Raw genomic sequence first — 20,964 nt, 5'->3', positions numbered from 1 at the left:
TTTATTTTTTATTTTTTATTTCACCTTTATTTAACCAGGTAGGCTAGTTGAGAACAAGTTCTCATTTGCAACTGCGACCTGGCCAAGATAAAGCATAGCAGTGTGAGCATACAACAAAGAGTTACACATGGAGTAAACAATTAACAAGTCAATAACACAGTAGAAAACAAAGGGGGGGTCTATATACAATGTGTGCAAAAGGCATGAGGAGGTAGGCAAATAATTACAATTTTGCAGATTAACACTGGAGTGATAAAAGATCAGATGGTCATGTACAGGTAGAGATATTGGTGTGCAGAAGAGCAGAAAAGTAAATAAATAAAAACAGTATGGGGATGAGGTAGGTGAAAAGGGTGGGCTATTTACCAATAGACTATGTACAGCTGCAGCGATCGGTTAGCTGCTCAGATAGCTGATGTTTGAAGTTGGTGAGGGAGATAAAAGTCTCCAACTTCAGCGATTTTTGCAATTCGTTCCAGTCACAGGCAGCAGAGTACTGGAACGAAAGGCGGCCAAATGAGGTGTTGGCTTTAGGGATGATCAGTGAGATACACCTGCTGGAGCGCGTGCTACGGATGGGTGTTGCCATCGTGACCAGTGAGCTGAGATAAGGCGGAGCTTTACCTAGCGGGTACCTGTATGGCTTGTTCTGGGCATGAGCGCTGTACTCAGATTATTGCATGGTGTGCTTTTTCTGTAAAGATTTTTTTTTAATATGGCAAGAAGTATATCTTTAATTCCACGTATAACACGTGTATTTTCATCAACATTTATGATGAGTATTTCTGTAAATTGATGTGGCTCTCTGCAAAATCACTGGATGTTTTGGAAGCAAAATATTACTGAACATATAGCGCCAATGTAAACTGAGATTTTTGGATATAAATATGAACTTTATCGAACAAAACATACATGTATTGTGTAACATGAAGTCCTATGAGTATCATATGAAAGGTTAGTGATTCATTTGATCTATATTTCTGCTTTTTGTGACTCTCCTTGGCTGGAAAATGGCTGTGTTTTTCTGTGACTAGGTGCTGACCTAACATAATCGCATGGTATGCTTACATCGTAAAGCCTTTTTGAAATCGGACACTGTGGTGGGATTAACAACAAGTTTATCTTTAAAATGTGTATAATACTTGTATGTTTGAGGAATTGTAATTATGAGATACACTTTCACTGTCAAATCGATCCCGTTAACCCGAATTCAGCCGTAAGAACTTAATGTCCAAGGGTGATGACTTACCGACCCGCAGACAGACACTAAAATCCCTAAATTACAGAAACCTCAGGTATCCTCCCAGGCTCTACCCCGTTGCCTAGCACAGCAGCACGGCCGCAATGACATCACACGTTTTCAGTGCATGCAATGCTACACTGTCTCACCTGAGTGTGTGAGTACTGACTGAGTGGGTCTAGACTTGCCTGCAGGGATCTCCACAGTTCACACCCATTGACTTGTTTTTCAATCTGTAAGCGGAGAGGGCTAGTCCACACAAGACAGTTACCAATCTTTCAAAGCAATGTGCAGAGGCAGCGAAAGAGTATGGCACAAAAAGAGCATGCTGTTTTCATACTGAAAGTAGTCGCTCATGACAGACATAACACAAATTGACTTGCTGGCACGCCAAACCTTTTTCTGGGTTCCGAGATTATACTGAGAAGGCAATGGACAATCTCACAATCTTATTTTCTTCCAGCAAAGTTGACTAAATGACATCTCAGAATGTAGGTTTTTGTCAGTCGGAGAATAACTGCAGTACAGAATGAGACAGACAGGACACTAAACCTTATGATTCCAGCCTCTCCCACGGTCTATTAACACAGGGTGAAGCAGGGTGCCAGTTCCCCCTAGTCCAGCAGACTCCTTCTCTCAGCACCTCTCCTCCAGGCCAAAGTGAACACTACCGGGTTCTTCCTGTCAGCCAGAATAAGCAGCTAATGGCAATGCCTCTTCTTCTAGGTCACCAGCCTACCCAGCAAGGCTTGAAGGCCATAGAGGTGGCTGGCACAGCACAAGGCATATGAGGAAAGCAGAGTTGAAGTGTTCCGATGGGATGAAAGATAGCAAGGTAATGAAAAATAGGGTTATGATAATGACTGGATTATCATCCACTTCATAAAACGATCCACTTCATAAAGGCATCATGGGATAAAGGGTTAGATTATGGAAAGAGGTAGAAAGTGGCATCTAAAGTTTCAAGATGTTTAAGAGATGAGGGGGTAGTTATGAGAATTAATGTAACAGGTTAGGATAATTAGGTTAACATTCTGAAAAGGGTTAGCAAAAATGCTCTCCTAACCTGCAACAAAAAGTCACAACCAGTAGTAGCTGTACTCCTTCTAGTCACAACCAGTAGTAGGTGTGTATAAGTCAGATAGGATGTATAGTTTAAGTGTGCTTATACTGAGCTCATGTAGTGGTAACATCTGTCACCTGTTCACATCCTGGACAACAAACTAAAGTGACCTAAAATAAATCACTCAGCTTTTTTTGTTGAGTGCTCCAACTCCTTGAATTAGTCATTTTGGAAGTTTTTCTTGGTAAGCCCTTCTCATGATTTTTGTCATTGTTGTTGAAAACCCCTCCTTTCCTTCATTTGTTCAAGGCCCATCTGCAAAGGCCCACCTGAACTCTGTGTGTATACTGTATGTGTGATACTGTATATGGACCCATGGTGTGCGCGAGAGAGAGATTTGATGTACATCGGTTGCAGTGTGTGAGTGAATACATACTGTAGTAGAGGCTGCGCTGACCAGTAGGTCAACGTTGCTCTTCATGCGTCCCAGAGAGCCGTGCTCCACCCTCTCGCTGCCTGCAGTGAGGATGTAGGGGCTCTGAACCCCAGAGGAGGGTTTCATGTTGGGCAGACTGAGCGAGCGCAGGTCCTTCACTCCCTGCTCCACCTTCAGCTCATCACCTGGCCGTGCTGAGGAGGAACCAACATGGAGGGTTAGCTTAGTGTGTTATAATTCTCTTAGTGAAGATAGGTAGGCGTAATAGAGAAGTGCATCAACATTTATTTATTTCACGACTAGCTTCCTGTTTAAGTTCTTTCCTCAGGCACCAAAACAGGATCTCTAGTGGACAGTCTTAAATCCCTTTTAAACATTAGATTGTGAAAATATTATACAACAAGGCTAGCTTTTAAAATTTGCTTAATAGCTGCAGATTGCATTGGATAAGTTGAGAGCCTGGCGGGTAGGAACATTGGGCCAGTACCCAAAAGGTTGCTGGATAACATCCACTAGCTAACAAGGTAAAAATCTGTTGTTCTGCCCGAGCAAGGCAGTTATCCCACTGTTCCCCAGGTGCCAATGAGGTTGATAAAGATATTTTGTCTCCAAAGTTGATTGAAAACACAAATAAAGTTGCACAATGAGCACTTGTTGTCTTTCAAATACATTGTAACAGTTGGTTAGATGTGACATCATGGCTGCAATCCCGTTAACGGGAGCGATATGACAACAGCCAGTGAAAGTGCAGGGCGCCAATTTCAAAACATCACAAATCTCGTAATTAAAATTCCTCATACATGTATCTCATACCATTTTAAAGCTAATCTTGTTGTTAATCCCACCAGTGTCCAATTTCAAATATGCATTACAGCAAAAGCACCACAAATTATTATGTTAGGTCACCACATAGCCACAGAAAAACACAACCATTTTTACAGCCAGAGTCACAAAAACCACAAATAGAGATAAAAGTAATCACTAAACTTTGATAATCTTCATCAGATGACACTCATAGGACTTCACGTTACACAATACATGTATGTTTGTTTGATAAAGTTAATATTTATCAAAATATGAGTTTACATTGGCGCATTACATTCACTAGTTCGAAAAATATCTGGTGATTTTGCATAGCCACATCATTCAACAGAAATACTCGTCATAAATGTAGATGATAATACAAGTTATACACATGGAATTAGAGATATATCTGTCCTTAATGCAACCGCTGTGTCAGATTTCAAAAAAACTTTACAGAAAAAGAAACCCATGCAATAATCTGAGACGGCGCTCAGAAGTAAAAGTCACAATAGCCGCAATGATTGTGTCAACATAAACAAGAAATTACATGATACATTTTCCCTTACCTTTGATGATCTACATCAGAAAGCACTCCAGGAATCCCAGGTCCACAATAAATGTTTGTTTTGTTCGATAATGACCGTTATTCATGTCCAAATACCTTCTTTTGTTAGCGCGTTTGGTATACATATCCAAACGCTCATTCTGGTCAGCGTTACATTGGACAAAAACTTCAAAAAGTTATATTACAGGTCGAAGAAACATTTCACACTAAGTACAGAATCAATCATTAGGATGTTTTTAACATATAGCTTCAATAAAGTTCCAACCGGAGTAATCTTTTGTGTCTTCCTGAGCAATGGAACGCAAGTGGATACCATGGGGAATAAGCGTGATCAGAAAATGGCTGACTGCCAGACACCTGATAGATTCTGCTCTCATTCACTCCCACAACACTGTAGAAGTCTCATTCAAATTTCTATCAATGGTTGACATCTAGTGGAAGCCCTAGGCAGTGCAACATCATTAATATCTCAAGGGGATTTCATTGGGGACTCTGTTGAATACATACAAAGCTCAGATTTCTCACTTCCTGTTTTGATTTCTCCTCAGGATTTTGCCTGCCATATGAGTTCTGTTATACTCACAGACATCATTCAAACAGTTTTAGAAACTTTAGAGTGTTTTCTATCCAATACAAATAACAATATGCATATATTAGCAACTGAGGAGCAGGCTGTTTACTTTGGGCAACTTATTCATCCAAGCTACTCAATACTGACCCCAGCCATAAGAAGTTTAAACACACCAAAACAAGACATTAAGAACAAGATAAAACTAACTGAAACAAGCCACTTACGATTCTCCACATAGCAGCATCATGTCATTGTTGCTAGCTATCTGGCCATCCAGAATCACAACACACGGCCATCTGGCCCATTGAAGGGTGTGTGTTGTTTTTCGCAACGTTCTCAGCTAATCCGTGTATGGGTCTTTGATCCAAAGGCTGCTGCTACAGATATAGGCCTTTTCTCAATCGGATTTGCTCAACTCATGTGTCCTCTCTCACCTCCTTTTGAAAAAGGGCATAGGTAAATCAAGGAGAGGCGTCGTGGAGAGGGAAAGTGAACGAAAAGGTAATTGTATGAAATCAGACTCCTTTTCTACTCGTGCCTTACCAGGCAAATTATGTTTACAGGGGTAGATCCCAAAACAAATGTGTAAAGTGTGCATGCTTTTCTACTCTGACAAAGCAAAAGCTGATTCAAAGGGGGTGTGGCAGATTTCAATACTATTCCGCGAGGGACTCAGATAAGATACACATGACTATCCTCAATGAAAGTAGGCTGTCGAGAAGGGGAGAACACTCTTCCGTTCGCCTGTTAACAAATTGACTTCTCCTCGACCACTAAACCTCTCGTGGGTTTGAGGGTCAGGGAGGAGAGGACAGAGGAGAGAGGCTGGAGGTCAGACTTTTTCCTAAATGAGAAAAGGTCATAGTCTCCTCCAGGGATCCAAGATGAACGACTCTGTCCAGTTTCCTCTGAATCAAGGGAGAGATAGGAAACGGAGGCTCTGCCATCGGTCTCACCCAGGCATTGTTTATGCTAGGGGGTACAAAGAGGAGCCAAATACTCTATAATAAATGCAAATTCATTAGATTGGTGTTTGTTTCATATTTTGCCAACCCTTAAAATGTAGTTTTCAGTGCAGGGCAGTAATCAAAAGTTGAAACACATTGTACCTTGGTTTGCTTAGAATCAAAAACACCCATACTTCCACAGAGTTATTTTATTCTATTAATTGCGAAGCTTGAGGAAAATGTTCTGACTGGTCCTCTGATGCAGTTGACTCTTACCTTTGACCTTGAGATAGTGGCCCCCGAAGCGGTAGGCCTCAAAGTTGAGGGACAGCGGAGTGTTGGACTGGTCTAGGAACAGATCTACCCGGGATAACTCAATACCTTTTCGTTCAAACACAGGGCCCAGCACCTCCCTGGAATAGAGGAACACACAGGACAGAGAGAACAGAATTAACACAGAACATTCACCCAATACAGTTATGTAAGCACAGGACAGAGTCAACAGAGACCATTCACACCATATGTTTATGCAACACTAATGCAGTGGGTCCTATCCAAATAATAAAATGGAACATTATTATATACTATGACTTTGTCCCATGCCTTGGACAAACTCAGACCAGACCTTAAATAGAAAAGACAGAAATCGGTCACAATCATCCCTATTTATTCAGCCCACTACCAATTCTCCTAACTCACCTCAGGGTCTTCTTTTTCACAGCGGGGACGATCTCTGTGTCAATGTCCACGTTCAGATCAAACTTGAGGCTGAAGCACTCCTTTCTGGGGTCCTGCAGGGGGCGACAGACAATAGAAGATAATGGCAGTAAAACTGAGAAGGCCAGAGCTCCTATAGTGATTTCTCTCTCATTAGATCCACAGGGAGGCACTTTACCAGGCAGACTGACTGGCCAGGAACACTCAGGGATGGACCATTGGACACCATTATATATCACTCCCTAACCTGGGTCCCTGGCCTCTGCTGATAATGGCTGCCATTTTCATTGGTATAACTTAACAGCTTGAAGCCTGTAGCCATGATGGCACTGTGATCATCATACAATCTAACTTTCCACCACATACAATAAGACAAGTATGTTCTAACCAACATAGTTCCTAATAGTATTGGGACAAGTCTAAGGTGAAGAGATGTGGTTTCTTAAGGGGCGTGTGTGTCACACCCCTACCTGGCTGTATCAATACTCACATCTGTGTGCCGTCGCCGTGGTTTCTTCTTCACCAACTTCAGACCACCAGTTTTACGCTCCCTGAAAGAAAAATAATATCCTATGCACATAGTGTAATTGAACATCTATGGCAGGGCTCACCAACTGGTGGCCCTTGGGCTAAATTTGTCCCACTAGTTCCTCTCAGCAAATCAGCTCCAAGGGATTTTCATTTTGGAAATCAAGTTCTAAAGTATTCCCAGGTATAAAATATAGATATATGTGAACGAATACAAATGTAAGAAAGGTTTGAAATGATTATGCTTTAGTCAAACTTTATATCTGTTTGGGCTTCCTGAAGTAATTTATAGTGTACAAATGTTTTGTAAACATGTTCCGGCCCCCTGACCATCCGCTCAAGAAAATATCATCCCGTGGCTGAATATAGCTGATGATCCCTGATCTATGGAACAACAGGTCAACACTAACTGAAGCATAACTACAACTATTGTATATAAATAGAGCAGTGCAGTCAAAGAGGACACTCCTCGCTGATCTAGTTTACATTTTGTATTTTAAATCGAAGTGACAAGCGCCATGCAGACAGACAGATGTAATACATTTTCGCATAACGAGGATTGACATACCCTTGGTTGTTGGCCCCTTCATCCTCCTCCTCCAGATCAGAGGGGGGGCTGGTGGGGGGGGGGCAGGAGCGCGTCGACACATTCCGGGCCAGGATGGAACCTTACACGGGGGTTACACAGAATATTAGATCATTAATAATATTCTTTAATAACACTTTCCTTAATAACACAGGTACTTCCAGTTTAATGTAGCATGACAAAAGTTTATCAACTCTTCTAAATGTGGAAGAGAGTCACGATGGATGACGCAGAAAGAATGAGTCAGTCTAGCTGTCACGACTAAGAGTTCAATGAGCCTAGAAGCCGTAATTGCATGACAGACAGTCTCATATCTTAAGGTTATGAACCCCAGTTTAAGATAAAAATCTCAGGTGGAGGGAAGTCAGTGGTGGAACAGGAAGATGTGCCAGTGTTACTTTTCATGCATATAATAATAATAATAATAATTTGGTGGGTGCTTACATATTATTTGTTCCATTTCACACATGTATAAGTGTGTATTAATATGCATGTGTGAATGGAAATGTGTTTTTTTGCATATCTCAACTCACCGAGACACCCTGCTATTATCAACAGCGACAATGGAGCAATTAGGGTGAAGTGGCTTGCTCAAGGGCAGAGACAGATTTTTCACCTTGTCGGCACGGAGATTCAGACAAGAAACCTATCTGTTACTGGCCCAAAGCTCGATAGGCTACCTGCGTGTAGGATTACTACTGAGTGTAGGATTGGGCACTAAATGTATATAAACTAGTGGGGAGGAAGTCTGGGTTTGAAGCTGTTGGTGTGGTTGGTACTGGGTAGTGTTGTGTACCTTGGGGTTGCAGGTCAAAGCGGGGGTGTCGGTCAAAGTGCATGTTGTCTGTGTCTTCCAGGTGGCAGCGGGAGTCACATGACTCACACAAATTAAGTGGGCTCTTGTTGTTCAGGTCCTGGCAGTCCAAGTGGTGGCACACCTGGGGAGAGATGGGTGTGAGGGTCAGTACAGCGGATGTACCAATCTACCTGGTCAGTAGTCGGGCTCAGGTACAGAGTAGTCTCGTGAACCAGACACAACCCATTGTAAGTTGCAATCCGCCCCAACAGATCCACAGATGACGCAATCGCCATCACACTGCCCTGTCCCATCTGGACAAGAGGAATCCCTATGTAAGAATGCTGTTCATTGACAACAGCTCAGCCTTCAACACCATAGTTCCCTCTAAGCTCATCATTAAGCTTGGGCCCTGGGTCTGAACACCACCCTGTGCAATTGGGTCCTGGACTTCTTGACATGTCGCCCCAAGGTGGTGAAGGTAGGCAACACCACTACGCTGATCCTCAACACAGGGGCCCCACAAGGGTATGTGCTCAGCCCTCTCTACAGCCCTGTTCACCCATGACTGCATGGCCACGCACGCCTCCAACTCAATAATCAAGTTTGCAGACAACAAAAGTGGTAAGCCTGATTACCAACAATGACGAGACTACAGGAAGCAGGTAAGGACACTGGTGGAGTTGTGCCAGGAAAACAACCTCTCCCGTATCAACAAAACAAAGGAGCTGATTGTGAACATTAGGAGACAGCAGAGGGAGCATGCCCCCATCCACAGGGATGCAGTGGAGAAGGTGAAAAGCTTCAAGTACCTCTGCGTCCACATCATTGACAATCTGAAATGGGGAAGAGGTTAGGTAGGGTAAGGGTTAGCCTGGAGCCCTGGGGAGGTTAGGTAGGCCTACAGAGAGACAGGTCACAGTATAAAGCTCCACACATCCATCAACACACAGCCAGGGCAGTGGTCTGGCTGAGATAAGAGACAGGTCACAGTATAAGGTCACAGTATAACGCTACACACATCTACCTGATGGCAGGACAGACAGCCACGTAGTCCCCAAGCCATTGTTTACACCATTACAGGGGATAGAAGCAGCAGACAAAGTTCAATGTCGAAGTACACAGAGGTCTTGTGACTAAAGCTTGAGAGACAGCCAGTCAGTAAGCCAGCCAGCCAGCCAGCCAGCCAGTCAACCACACAGCCAGCCATACAAGCAGCCAGACATGCACCAGAAATGAGCTGGATTAGGCCTCCTCTGCCTGGAGCCAGACAGACAGATCTCCCCCTCCTCTAGCACCTCCAAGGGGTGGCCTCCTTGGCTCAGGGAGAAGGAGAGCCACAGGAGTTACCCCTCTCCAGCACCACCACTACCCGCTATGACTCCTATACAGGAAATGAGGACGTATGGGGAGATACAATGGAAGTCCTGCTAATGTATTTCCTGTCATTGTCTCCGTGTGCTCTGCTTGGGACTGGAGGTGTGCGCACGCGCGTGTAGTGGGGGCTGCAAGTAAGCAGGCACAAATACAGTACACAAGAAAAACAGCACAAGTGTTTTCCCACAAGTTTCCAGTCACTCAGGTTGAACCATGTTCTTACTATGTTAACAAGTCAATAAATACACCTGTAGGCTGTGTTCCATACACAGATATCAAATACATAACACAAACATGCAGGATGTCTACTCAAGCTATCCACAAAACGTAGATATGTTCTTGCCAGTGCCATTAAGCTGGGGGGGAGGAAGGAATCCCAGTAGAGAGAGGACCCATAAGAAGGAAGAGAATATGAACAGCTTTCAGTAGTCCAAAGCCCCCTTAATCTGGAGCTCTAATTGTTGCCTGGGCTCAGTGAGCTGGGCTGGATTCTCTGTCAAAGCCATCTGACGCTCCCTCGGGAGGCAGACAGGCAGGGTGGAGATTAAACCAGGGGCCTCTTTCAGCTCTCAGTCTGCCAGTCAGACAGTCCTCGCCTCGCCGATGCTCCTCCCTTCCCTTCCTTTCTTTAGGACCTCTAGTCAACACCCAGAGAATGGCCCTTGTTAACTGTAATAGGCACAATTAAGTTAAGTGTGCTTTCATATTTTTAGACGGAGCATGTCTCTGGATGTTGGATGGGAGTTTCAAATGCAACTTAAAAGGCCTTGTTCCATTCATCATAAACATTGTTATGGTGGTATATTGATAATTATATTAATCAAGTTTGGTCAGAATATTTCTTCTGCTCTTTCTTTCTCTCTGTAAATAAATCATACTGAACAAAAATATAAATACAACAATTGAGTTACAGTTCATAGATGTTCATATAAGGAAATCAGTCAATTTAAATAAAATCATCAGGCCCTAATCTATGGCCCCCACTCCCCAGATGACCCCCCCCCCCCCCCCTCCCCGATGATCCCACATGTGAAGAAGCCGGATGTGGAGGTCCTGGGCTGGCTGATTATACGTGGCCTGCGGTTTTGAGGCCGGTTGGACGTACTGCCAAATTCTCTAAAACGACGTTGGATGCAGCTTATGGTAGAGAATTGAACATTCCATTCTCTGGCAACAACATTCAGGCAGTCAGCATGACAAAACTTGAAACATCTGTGGCATTGTGTTGTGGGACAAATGTGCACATTTTAAAGTGGCCTTTTATTTTCCCCAGCACAAGGTGCAGCTGTGTAATGACCATGCTGTTTAATCAGCTATGCCACACCTGACAGGTGGGTGGATTATCTTGGCAAAGGAGAAATGCTCACGAGCGGGGATGTAAATACATTATTGCACAACAGAGATAAATAAGCTTTTTGTGCATATGGAACATTTCAGGGATTTTTTATTTCAGCTCATGAAACATGGGACCAACACTTTACATGATGGGTTTATATTTTTGTTCAGTGTACATAGATAGCATTGTGCTAAGTAACAACACAAGCATGTCAGAAATCAAAAGAGTACTGCTTTCAAATTTGTCTCCTCGAAATAACAATGAACCTCCGCTCAGAAGATACTGTATGTCTATGTTTGTATGTGTTTAGACAGGTAAAATAAGATGGCATATTTAGACAACTACAGGCTCAGAACGGTAGCCAAAAAGACAACCATGGGCTGGGTGTCCAGGCAGCTGGCCGCATTCCATTCAGGAATAAAGCTGCTGAAAATATCTGTTGCTTGGCCGAGCCAACAAAAATGAGCCTGTTGGATCTGGGATGAGGAGAACTGTGATACTATTCCCAAAACCTGTCTGAGAGTTTCCTTTTAAAGACAAAACTGACTAAATATGAACATACTCAGAGGCTTTGTCAAAGAAATCATGAATGTTCTATTACAATTTTATTTACTACACAACAGCCATCCAACAGCCATTCTTTGAAATAAATGAAAGCTGCAATACTGCTCGCGTTGCGTTGTGTCCCATGGCAGTGTACAAACTCAATCGCCAACGCTCAATTATCGATGACTGATGTGCACCGTGGTTTGGAGGGTGGTATATGCACCATATACCCACGTATTTTTCCATGGGCATTGCGTATACTCAATTCTTAATAACTACTGAACGATGCGCAATAAAGTAGCGTAGTGGAGGTATATGGCGTTTCAATTAATACGGCTGATGAAACAGATCAGAATGTTAACTTATCATTTTTATAAACTATTATTCTTCACAGGCGCAGCAATGTACCGACGGCGGTCGGCCTTCGCGTGAAAGTTCCTCACATGTGCACCTCACATGTGAGCGGTTTAAAATGGACAGAGACGGAAACAGTGATGGCAATTTAGCAATTTAGTTGCTAGATTTTGCAACTTTTCAGACTACCCTGGCAACTTTTTTTTCAAACAGCTCCTAGCAACAAATGTAGCTACTTTTAAAATGTATTTGGAACTTTTAGCAACTTTTGAAAAGTGACTCAAATGCTAAAATGCACGCATTTCCGCTCTAAATTACACAAAAACGATGTTCTATGTCACACTCAGTCACAACACATGTGCCTGGCTGCAAAATTGCATTGTGAGTGACGTCAACAGCAGGCGCTCAGTTCGTGCACAGGCAGCAACAGGCCAGCAACAATATCAGCAAATTGCAAATCATTGTTGGCTGACTGCAGCAGCAGTAGTATGCTTTCGACGAGACAAACCCAATGAATATAGTTGGTCACGAATGGTTGATCTTGAACAGAACTTACAACATCAATCAATATGTCTCAATCAAAACTGTACAGCCAGAAGTACAGAAAAGTGGGAGTCTGTACCTGAATTTAAAGGTTGGCTGAAGCCAGTAATTGGGGATGATTGTTGGGCATACTGTGCATACTGCAAATCAGATATGCTTGCAACAATGTATGACATCAAAAAACATTGTGCTACAGCAAAGCATATAAATAAATCAAAACCGTACAACCCCACAAAGCAGTCTACATTACCGCAGTTGGTTAAGAAAGTGGATAACTGCAAAAGCGCAGAAGCTACTATGGCAATGGTCATTATGAGGCATTGTTTGCTGCTAGCATGCGACCATTTAGGTATGGCTTGCAAAGCTGCCTTTTCAGATTATGTGGCAGCAACAAACTTCCAAATGCACCGCACCAAGTGCACAGAAATGATTAGGGGAGTACTGGCTCCTTATTTTCACAAAAGGGTAACATCAGATGTGGTAGGATGAGAAGTTCAGTCTCCTTTTGGATGAGTTCACTGATGTCAGTGTCTCGAAATACCTGGGTGTGGTGATTCGGTATTTCAGTGGTAAAATAAAAAGCGGTGTCCACATTTCTCGGGCTGGTTGAATTGAAGGGGGGTGATGCCAGATCAATAGCTAAGGCGGTGGTTGAGTTTCTTGAGAAGTGTAACCTTAAAGATAATCTTCGGGGTATTGGCACTGATAATGTGTCCGTGATGACTGGGGTGCACAGGATTTTAAAGGAAGAATGTGCATTGCCCAATTTGGTACTCATCCACTATGTGTGCCAGTCTTTACAATTGGCTGTCAGTGCAGCATTCAAATAAACCATCCCTAGGAGTGTTGAGTACTTAATCAGAGAAACCTACAACTGGTTTTCCATTTCCCCAAAACGGCACAAGGCATACAAAGCAGTTTATGCCATCATTAATTGTGGCCAGAAAACCCTGCAGATCACCAAAGTGTGTGCCACAGCTTGACTATCGATGAGGCCGCTGTAACTTGAGCCAGTGGGAAGAACTGAAACTCCACTTTGAGTTGACCAAGGCTAGTGAGCATTGCTACATGGTGGATGTGCTCCACGCCATGTACAAGACCAACTATGTCTACCTGACATTCTGGAAATCAACCCTGTCCGACATACAACTTGCAGTCATTTGAGGGAGAACAGACAGATCCTGTCAAGCTTTTGGACAATCTGGTACACCCCAACATCAATTTGCAGCAGAGTAGTCAATCCTACGGCAAAAATGAATGTCCTGAAGGATACCATTGATGGACATCTCAGTCCATCACCTTACCTTGAGTGCTTTTTCGAGAGCATGGTGTACCAACTCAGTCTTGCGCCAGAGGACGAAAAGGTCATTCGGAGACAGTGCATCATCAACTACATTGTTGCTTTAAGCAAGGAGCTGCAAGCAAGGCACCCAGACAACCTAGAAGACTTGTGAAACATGGCCTTGTTCAGTGTTAAGGAAATGCTAAAGCATAATAAAGGCACCACTAAAATTATTAAAGTAGCTGAGCTACTGGGGTACCAGGCCCAAACAAATGATCAAATTGTTTCCCAATAGAGAAACATCCATCTGTTTAGGTGGGACTCAACTGAAAATACAGTTGAGTTTTGGAGTGAATTGACTAACTACAAACACTCTTCCGGGTTAAATCCACTTGAAGAACTGTGCAAAGCTGCACTCAATGCCCTCTCCTTGCCACACTCAAATGTGGAGGTTGAACTGCTGTTCAGCCAAATAAGTGTGGTAAGTCAAAGTTAAGAAATACAAAGTCACTGCACACTTAACTCCATACTCCTGGTGCAGTATGGATTAAAGCTGGCTGGTGATACCTGTTACCAGCATAAACTACCAAGTGAAGTTCGACAGCAGTTTGGCACCACAGCAGCATACAGCTTAAAGGCCCTCCATCCTCTTCTGCTGGTTCCAGCTCCGTGACAATGCAGTTGGACAGTAAAGATGAAGAGGATTTCCTTGCCAATCTATGATTCGTCATATTTACAGTACGTATGCAAGGAGTGGACTTTCTGGAACTGGCGCAGACACAGCTGATGGTGGCAAGTGTACACCGCAGTGTGAGCAAGAACAGTGGCAATATCTGGAGGAAACCATTTGATCAGCTAGCCAGCCAAGCAGCACAACAACCTGGAGAAAGCTGCAGTGCAGCTTCACTGCAGCCGAAGTGAGTAAGACATTTAAACGTGTTAACCCTCGCAAGGCTGCAGGCCCAGACGGCATCCCCAGCCGCGCCCTCAGAGCATGCGCAGACCAGCTGGCCGGTGTGTTTACGGACATATTCAACCAATCCCTATACCAGTCTGCTGTTCCCACATGCTTCAAGAGGGCCACCATTGTTCCTGTTCCCAAGAAAGCTAAGGTAACTGAGCTAAACGACTACCGCCCCGTAGCACTCACATCCGTCATCATGAAGTGCTTTGAGAGACTAGTCAAGGACCATATCACCTCCACCCTACCTGACACCCTTGACCCACTCCAATTTGCTTACCGCCCAAATAGGTCCACAGACGATGCAATCTCAACCACACTGCACACTGCCCTAACCCATCTGGACAAGAGGAATACCTATGTGAGAATGCTGTTCATCGACTACAGCTCGGCATTCAACACCATAGTACCCTCCAAGCTCGTCATCAAGCTCGAGACCCTGGGTCTCAACCCCGCCCTGTGCAACTGGGTACTGGACTTCCTGACGGGCCGCCCCCAGGTGGTGAGGGTAGGCAACAACATCTCCTCCCCGCTGATCCTCAACACTGGGGCCCCACAAGGGTGCGTTCTGAGCCCTCTCCTGTACTCCCTGTTCACCCACGACTGCGTGGCCACGCACGCCTCCAACTCAATCATCAAGTTTGCGGACGACACAACAGTTGTAGGCTTGATTACCAACAACGACGAGACGGCCAAAAGGGAGGAGGTGAGGGCCCTCGGAGTGTGGTGTCAGGAAAATAACCTCACACTCAACGTCAACAAAACTAAGGAGATGATTGTGGACTTCAGGAAACAGCAGAGGGAACACCCCCCCATCCACATCGATGGAACAGTAGTGGAGAGGGTAGCAAGTTTCAAGTTCCTCGGCATACACATCACAGACAAACTGAATTGGTCCACTCACACAGACAGCATCGTGAAGAAGGCGCAGCAGCGCCTCTTCAACCTCAGGAGGCTGAAGAAATTCGGCTTGTCACCAAAAGCACTCACAAACTTCTACAGATGCACAATCGAGAGCATCCTGGCGGGCTGTATCACCGCCTGGTATGGCAACTGCACCGCCCTCAACCGTAAGGCTCTCCAGAGGGTAGTGAGGTCTGCACAACGCATCACCGGGGGCAAACTACCTGCCCTCCAGGACACCTACACCACCCGATGCTACAGGAAAGCCATAAAGATCATCAAGGACATCAACCACCCGAGCCACTGCCTGTTCACCCCGCTGTCATCCAGAAGGCGAGGTCAGTACAGGTGCATCAAAGCTGGGACTGAGAGACTGAAAAACAGCTTCCATCTCAAGGCCATCAGACTGTTAAACAGCCACCACTAACATTGAGTGGCTACTGCCAACACACTGTCAATGCCACTGACTCTACTCCAGCCACTTTAATCATGGGAATTGATGGGAAATGATGTAAATATATCACTAGCCACTTTAAACAATGCTACCTTATATAATGTTACTTACCCTACATTATTCATCTCATATGCATACGTAGATACTGTACTCTATATCATCGACTGCATCCTTATGTAATACATGTATCACTAGCCACTTTAACTATGCCACTTGGTTTACATACTCATCTCATATGTATATACTGTACTCGATATCATCTACTGTATCTTGCCTATGCTGCTCTGTACCATCACTCATTCATATATCCTTATGTACATATTCTTTATCCCCTTACACTGTGTATAAGACAGTATTTTCTTTTGGAATTGTTAGTTAGATTACTTGTTCGTTATTACTGCATTGTCGGAACTAGAAGCACAAGCATTTCGCTACACTCGCATTAACATCTGCTAACCATGTGTATGTGACAAATACATTTGATTTGATTTGATTTGATTTAATGCAAACATTATTTGAGTTAAGTTGCTTGTTCAATAAGATAGCATATATACCTTGTTATTAGCTTGTACTTATAATTGTTGATCAGTTAGGTAGCATGTTAACTACCAATGCTTAAAACTATAATTGATCAGAATGTGTAGGTTTACTAGTTAAAAAGAAAATCAATCAAATGTAATTCTTCAATAATGTGTAATTGTTCAATAATTCAATGTGTTGTTAAAAAAAATATCTGATCATAAAAAAATGTTGAAATTACTTTTACAAATACAAATGTGATAAACAAACAAATCTAAACTAACAAATGTAAAATCATATTTTTCACGCTGAGTTGACCAGTCAATTTAAGTAACGTTATTGTGTATTCTACGTAATGACGCAGTTTTACATTACGCAATGACGTCATCACGCAATGACGTCACGTAATGGCGTCACGTCATTTATCAAACAAATCGACCTGCCTCTAGCAACTTCCCCTGAAAATTAGTTGGCAACAGTGGACAGAAATATCCGTTAGAAATAGGGGAGGATTTAAATACGCAACAACTATCATGGGTGACTATTATGACTACGATAATGGCTTTGACTGCTAGACAATTGAAAGTTAATCAATAGAACAGGAGAAAGCATATGAGTAAGACTTTATACAAATAATTGCCTCCACGTTTCTATGGTGGGATTTTGGCTTTATGCTACTTTTAAGTAAGGCCTAAGACATGCCTCACAATATGAAGTCCAGGTTTCAAACAATTAAGGAATAGGAAAAAAAAATATTGATGCTAATGATAGGCCTAACCATCTTCTGGTAGATTACTTTGACTTGGAAGAGTTCCAGTGTTGTGTTGGATAGTCATAGCATCCCTCTGAGTAAGCTAAACTAGCTAGCTGCATCTGCTAACTAAGTATGTGAAACTTTTTTTTGTTGAGAAATCTTTTGCTTCTCCTTAACTTTTGAAGAAATTAATTTGTTCAAAACTGTTCAACTATTGCCTTTCTCTCTCTTTGAGACAACTACTCACCACATTTAATGTACTACAGTGCTAGTTAGCTGTAGCTTATGTTTTCAGTACTATATTCATTATCTGATCCTTTGACTGGGTGTAAAAAAAATGTCAGTTCATTTTTATTTATTTATTTAACCTTTATTTAACCAGGTAGGCAAGTTGAGAACAAGTTCTCGTTTACAATTGCGACTTGGCCAAGATAAAGCAAAGCAGTTCGACAGATACGACACAGAGTTACACATGGAGTAAAACAAACACAGTCAATAATACAGTATAAACAAGTCTATATACAATGTGAGCAAATGAGGTGAGAAGGGAGGTAAAGGCAAAAAAGGCCATGGTGGCAAAGTAAATACAATATAGCAAGTAAAACACTGGAATGGTAGTTTTGCAATGGAAGAATGTGCAAAGTAGAAATAAAAATAATGGGGTGCAAAGGAGCAAAATAAATAAATAAATTAAATACAGTTGGGAAAGAGGTAGTTGTTTGGGCTAAATTATAGGTGGGCTATGTACAGGTGCAGTAATCTGTGAGCTGCTCTGACAGTTGGTGCTTAAAGCTAGTGAGGGAGATAAGTGATTTTTGTAGTTCGTTCCAGTCATTGGCAGCAGAGAACTGGAAGGAGAGGCGGCCAAAGAAAGAATTGGTTTTGGGGGTGACTAGAGAGATATACCTGCTGGAGCGTGTGCTACAGGTGGGAGATGCTATGGTGACCAGCGAGCTGAGATAAGGGGGGACTTTACCTAGCAGGGTCTTGTAGATGACATGGAGCCAGTGGGTTTGGCGACGAGTATGAAGCGAGGGCCAGCCAACGAGAGCGTACAGGTCGCAATGGTGGGTAGTATATGGGGCTTTGGTGACAAAACAGATTGCACTGTGATAGACTGCATCCAATTTGTTGAGTAGGGTATTGGAGGCTATTTTGTAAATGACATCGCCAAAGTCGAGGATTGGTAGGATGGTCAGTTTTACAAGGGTATGTTTGGCAGCATGAGTGAAGGATGCTTTGTTGCGAAATAGGAAGCCAATTCTAGATTTAACTTTGGATTGGAGATGTTTGATATGGGTCTGGAAGGAGAGTTTACAGTCTAACCAGACACCTAAGTATTTGTAGTTGTCCACGTATTCTAAGTCAGAGCCGTCCAGAGTAGTGATGTTGGACAGGCGGGTAGGTGCAGGTAGCGATCGGTTGAAGAGCATGCATTTAGTTTTACTTGTATTTAAGAGCAATTGGAGGCCACGGAAGGAGAGTTGTATGGCATTGAAGCTTGCCTGGAGGGTTGTTAACACAGTGTCCAAAGAAGGTCCGGAAGTATACAGAATGGTGTCGTCTGCGTAGAGGTGGATCAGAGACTCACCAGCAGCAAGAGCGACCTCATTGATGTATACAGAGAAGAGAGTCGGTCCAAGAATTGAACCCTGTGGCACCCCCATAGAGACTGCCAGAGGTCCGGACAGCAGACCCTCCGATTTGACACACTGAACTCTATCAGATAAGTAGTTGGTGAACCAGGCGAGGCAATTATTTGAGAAACCAAGGCTGTCGAGTCTGCCGATGAGGATGTGGTGATTGACAGAGTCGAAAGCCTTGGCCAGATCAATGAATACGGCTGCACAGTAATGCTTCTTATCGATGGCGGTTAAGATATCGTTTAGAACCTTGAGCGTGGATGAGGTGCACCCATGACCAGCTCTGAAACCAGATTGCATAGCAGAGAAGGTATGGTGAGATTCGAAATGGTCGGTAATCTGTTTGTTGACTTGGCTTTCGAAGACCTTAGAAAGGCATGGTAGGATAGATATAGGTCTGTAGCAGTTTGGGTCAAGAGTGTCCCCCCCTTTGAAGAGGGGGATGACCGCAGCTGCTTTCCAATCTTTGGGAATCTCAGACGACACGAGAGGTTGAACAGGCTAGTAATAGGGGTGGCAACAATTTCGGCAGATCATTTTAGAAAGAAAGGGTCCAGATTGTCTAGCCCGGCTGATTTGTAGGGGTCCAGATTTTGCAGCTCTTTCAGAACATCAGCTGAATGGATTTGGGAGAAGGAGAAATGGGGAAGGCTTGGGCGAGTTGCTGTCGGGGGTGCAGTGCTGTTGACCGGGGTAGGAGTAGCCAGGTGGAAAGCATGGCCAGCCGTAGAAAAATGCTTATTGAAATTCTCAATTATGGTGGATTTATCAGTGGTGACAGTGTTTCCTATCTTCAGTGCAGTGGGCAGCTGGGAGGAGGTGTTCTTATTCTCCATGGACTTTAGTGTCCCAGAACCTTTTTGAGTTAGTGTTGCAGGAAGCAAATTTCTGCTTGAAAAAGCTAGCCTTGGCTTTTCTAACTGCCTGTGTATAATGGTTTCTGGCTTCCCTGAACAGCTGCATATCACGGGGGCTGTTCGATGCTAATGCAGAACGCCATAGGATGTTTTTGTGTTGGTTAAGGGCAGTCAGGTCTGGGGAGAACCAAGGGCTATATCTGTTCCTGGTTCTAAATTTCTTGAATGGGGCATGTTTATTTAAGATGGTTAGGAAAAATATCCAGGCATCCTCTACTGACGGGATGAGATCAATATCCTTCCAGGATACCCCGGCCAGGTCGATTAAAAAGGCCTGCTCGCTGAAGTGTTTCAGGGAGGGTTTTACAGTGATGAGTGGAGGTCGTTTGACCGCTGACCCATTACGGATGCAGGCAATGAGGCAGTGATCGCTGAGATCTTGGTTGAAGACAGCAGAGGTGTATTTAGAGGGGAAGTTGGTTAGGATGATATCTATGAGGGTGCCCGTGTTTAAGGCTTTGGGGAGGTACCTGGTAGGTTCATTGATCATTTGTGTGAGATTGAGGGCATCAAGTTTAGATTGTAGGATGGCTGGGGTGTTAAGCATGTTCCAGTTTAGGTCGCCTAGCAGCACGAGCTCTGAAGATAGATGGGGGTCAATCAGTTCACATATGGTGTCCAGAGGGTGGTCTATAGCAGGCGGCAATGGTGAGAGACTTGTTTTTAGAGAGGTGGATTTTTAAAAGTAGAAGTTCAAATTGTTTGGGTACAGACCTGGATAGTAGGACAGAACTCTGCAGGCTATCTTTGCAGTAGATTGCAACACCGCCCCCTTTGGCAGTTCTATCTTGTCTGAAAATGTTGTAGTTTGGAATTAAAATTTCAGAATTTTTGGTGGTCTTCCTAAGCCAGGATTCAGACACAGCTAGAACATCCGGGTTGGCAGAGTGTGCTAAAGCAGTGAATAGAACAAACTTAGGGAGGAGGCTTCTAATGTTAACATGCATGAAACCAAGGCTATTACGGTTACAGAAGTCATCAAAAGAGTACGCCTGGGGAATAGGAGTGGAGCTAGGCACTGCAGGGCCTGGATTCACCTCTACATCGCCAGAGGAACATAGGAGGAGTCGAATAAGTGTGCGGCTAAAAGCAATAAGAATTGGTCGTCTAGAACGTCTGGAA

At 43.6% G+C, this 20,964-nt stretch overlaps 1 protein-coding gene across 4 annotated transcripts in view; it reads right to left on the bottom strand.

Moving 5' to 3' along the window:
• The window catches only part of LOC109908246 (pleckstrin homology domain-containing family G member 5), a 120,339-nt gene that overhangs the window by 26,187 nt on the left and 73,188 nt on the right, over positions 1 to 20,964 (bottom strand). For all 4 annotated transcript variants that reach the window (XM_031794538.1, XM_031794539.1, XM_020506830.2 and 1 more), the window contains 6 exons: positions 8,254 to 8,395; positions 7,440 to 7,539; positions 6,834 to 6,894; positions 6,326 to 6,417; positions 5,903 to 6,039; positions 2,740 to 2,933 (listed from right to left, as the gene is read on the bottom strand). In XM_031794538.1, coding sequence (XP_031650398.1) covers positions 2,740 to 2,933; positions 5,903 to 6,039; positions 6,326 to 6,417; positions 6,834 to 6,894; positions 7,440 to 7,539; positions 8,254 to 8,395 — 726 coding nt within the window. The remainder of the gene's footprint in view (positions 1 to 2,739; positions 2,934 to 5,902; positions 6,040 to 6,325; positions 6,418 to 6,833; positions 6,895 to 7,439; positions 7,540 to 8,253; positions 8,396 to 20,964) is intronic.

The sequence above is a fragment of the Oncorhynchus kisutch genome, linkage group LG17 (genome assembly GCF_002021735.2).
Source record: "Oncorhynchus kisutch isolate 150728-3 linkage group LG17, Okis_V2, whole genome shotgun sequence".
NCBI classification, from domain to species: domain Eukaryota; kingdom Metazoa; phylum Chordata; class Actinopteri; order Salmoniformes; family Salmonidae; genus Oncorhynchus; species Oncorhynchus kisutch.
The sequence above is the reverse complement of the archived record's forward strand: the minus strand, read 5'-3'. Positions and strand labels throughout refer to the sequence as shown.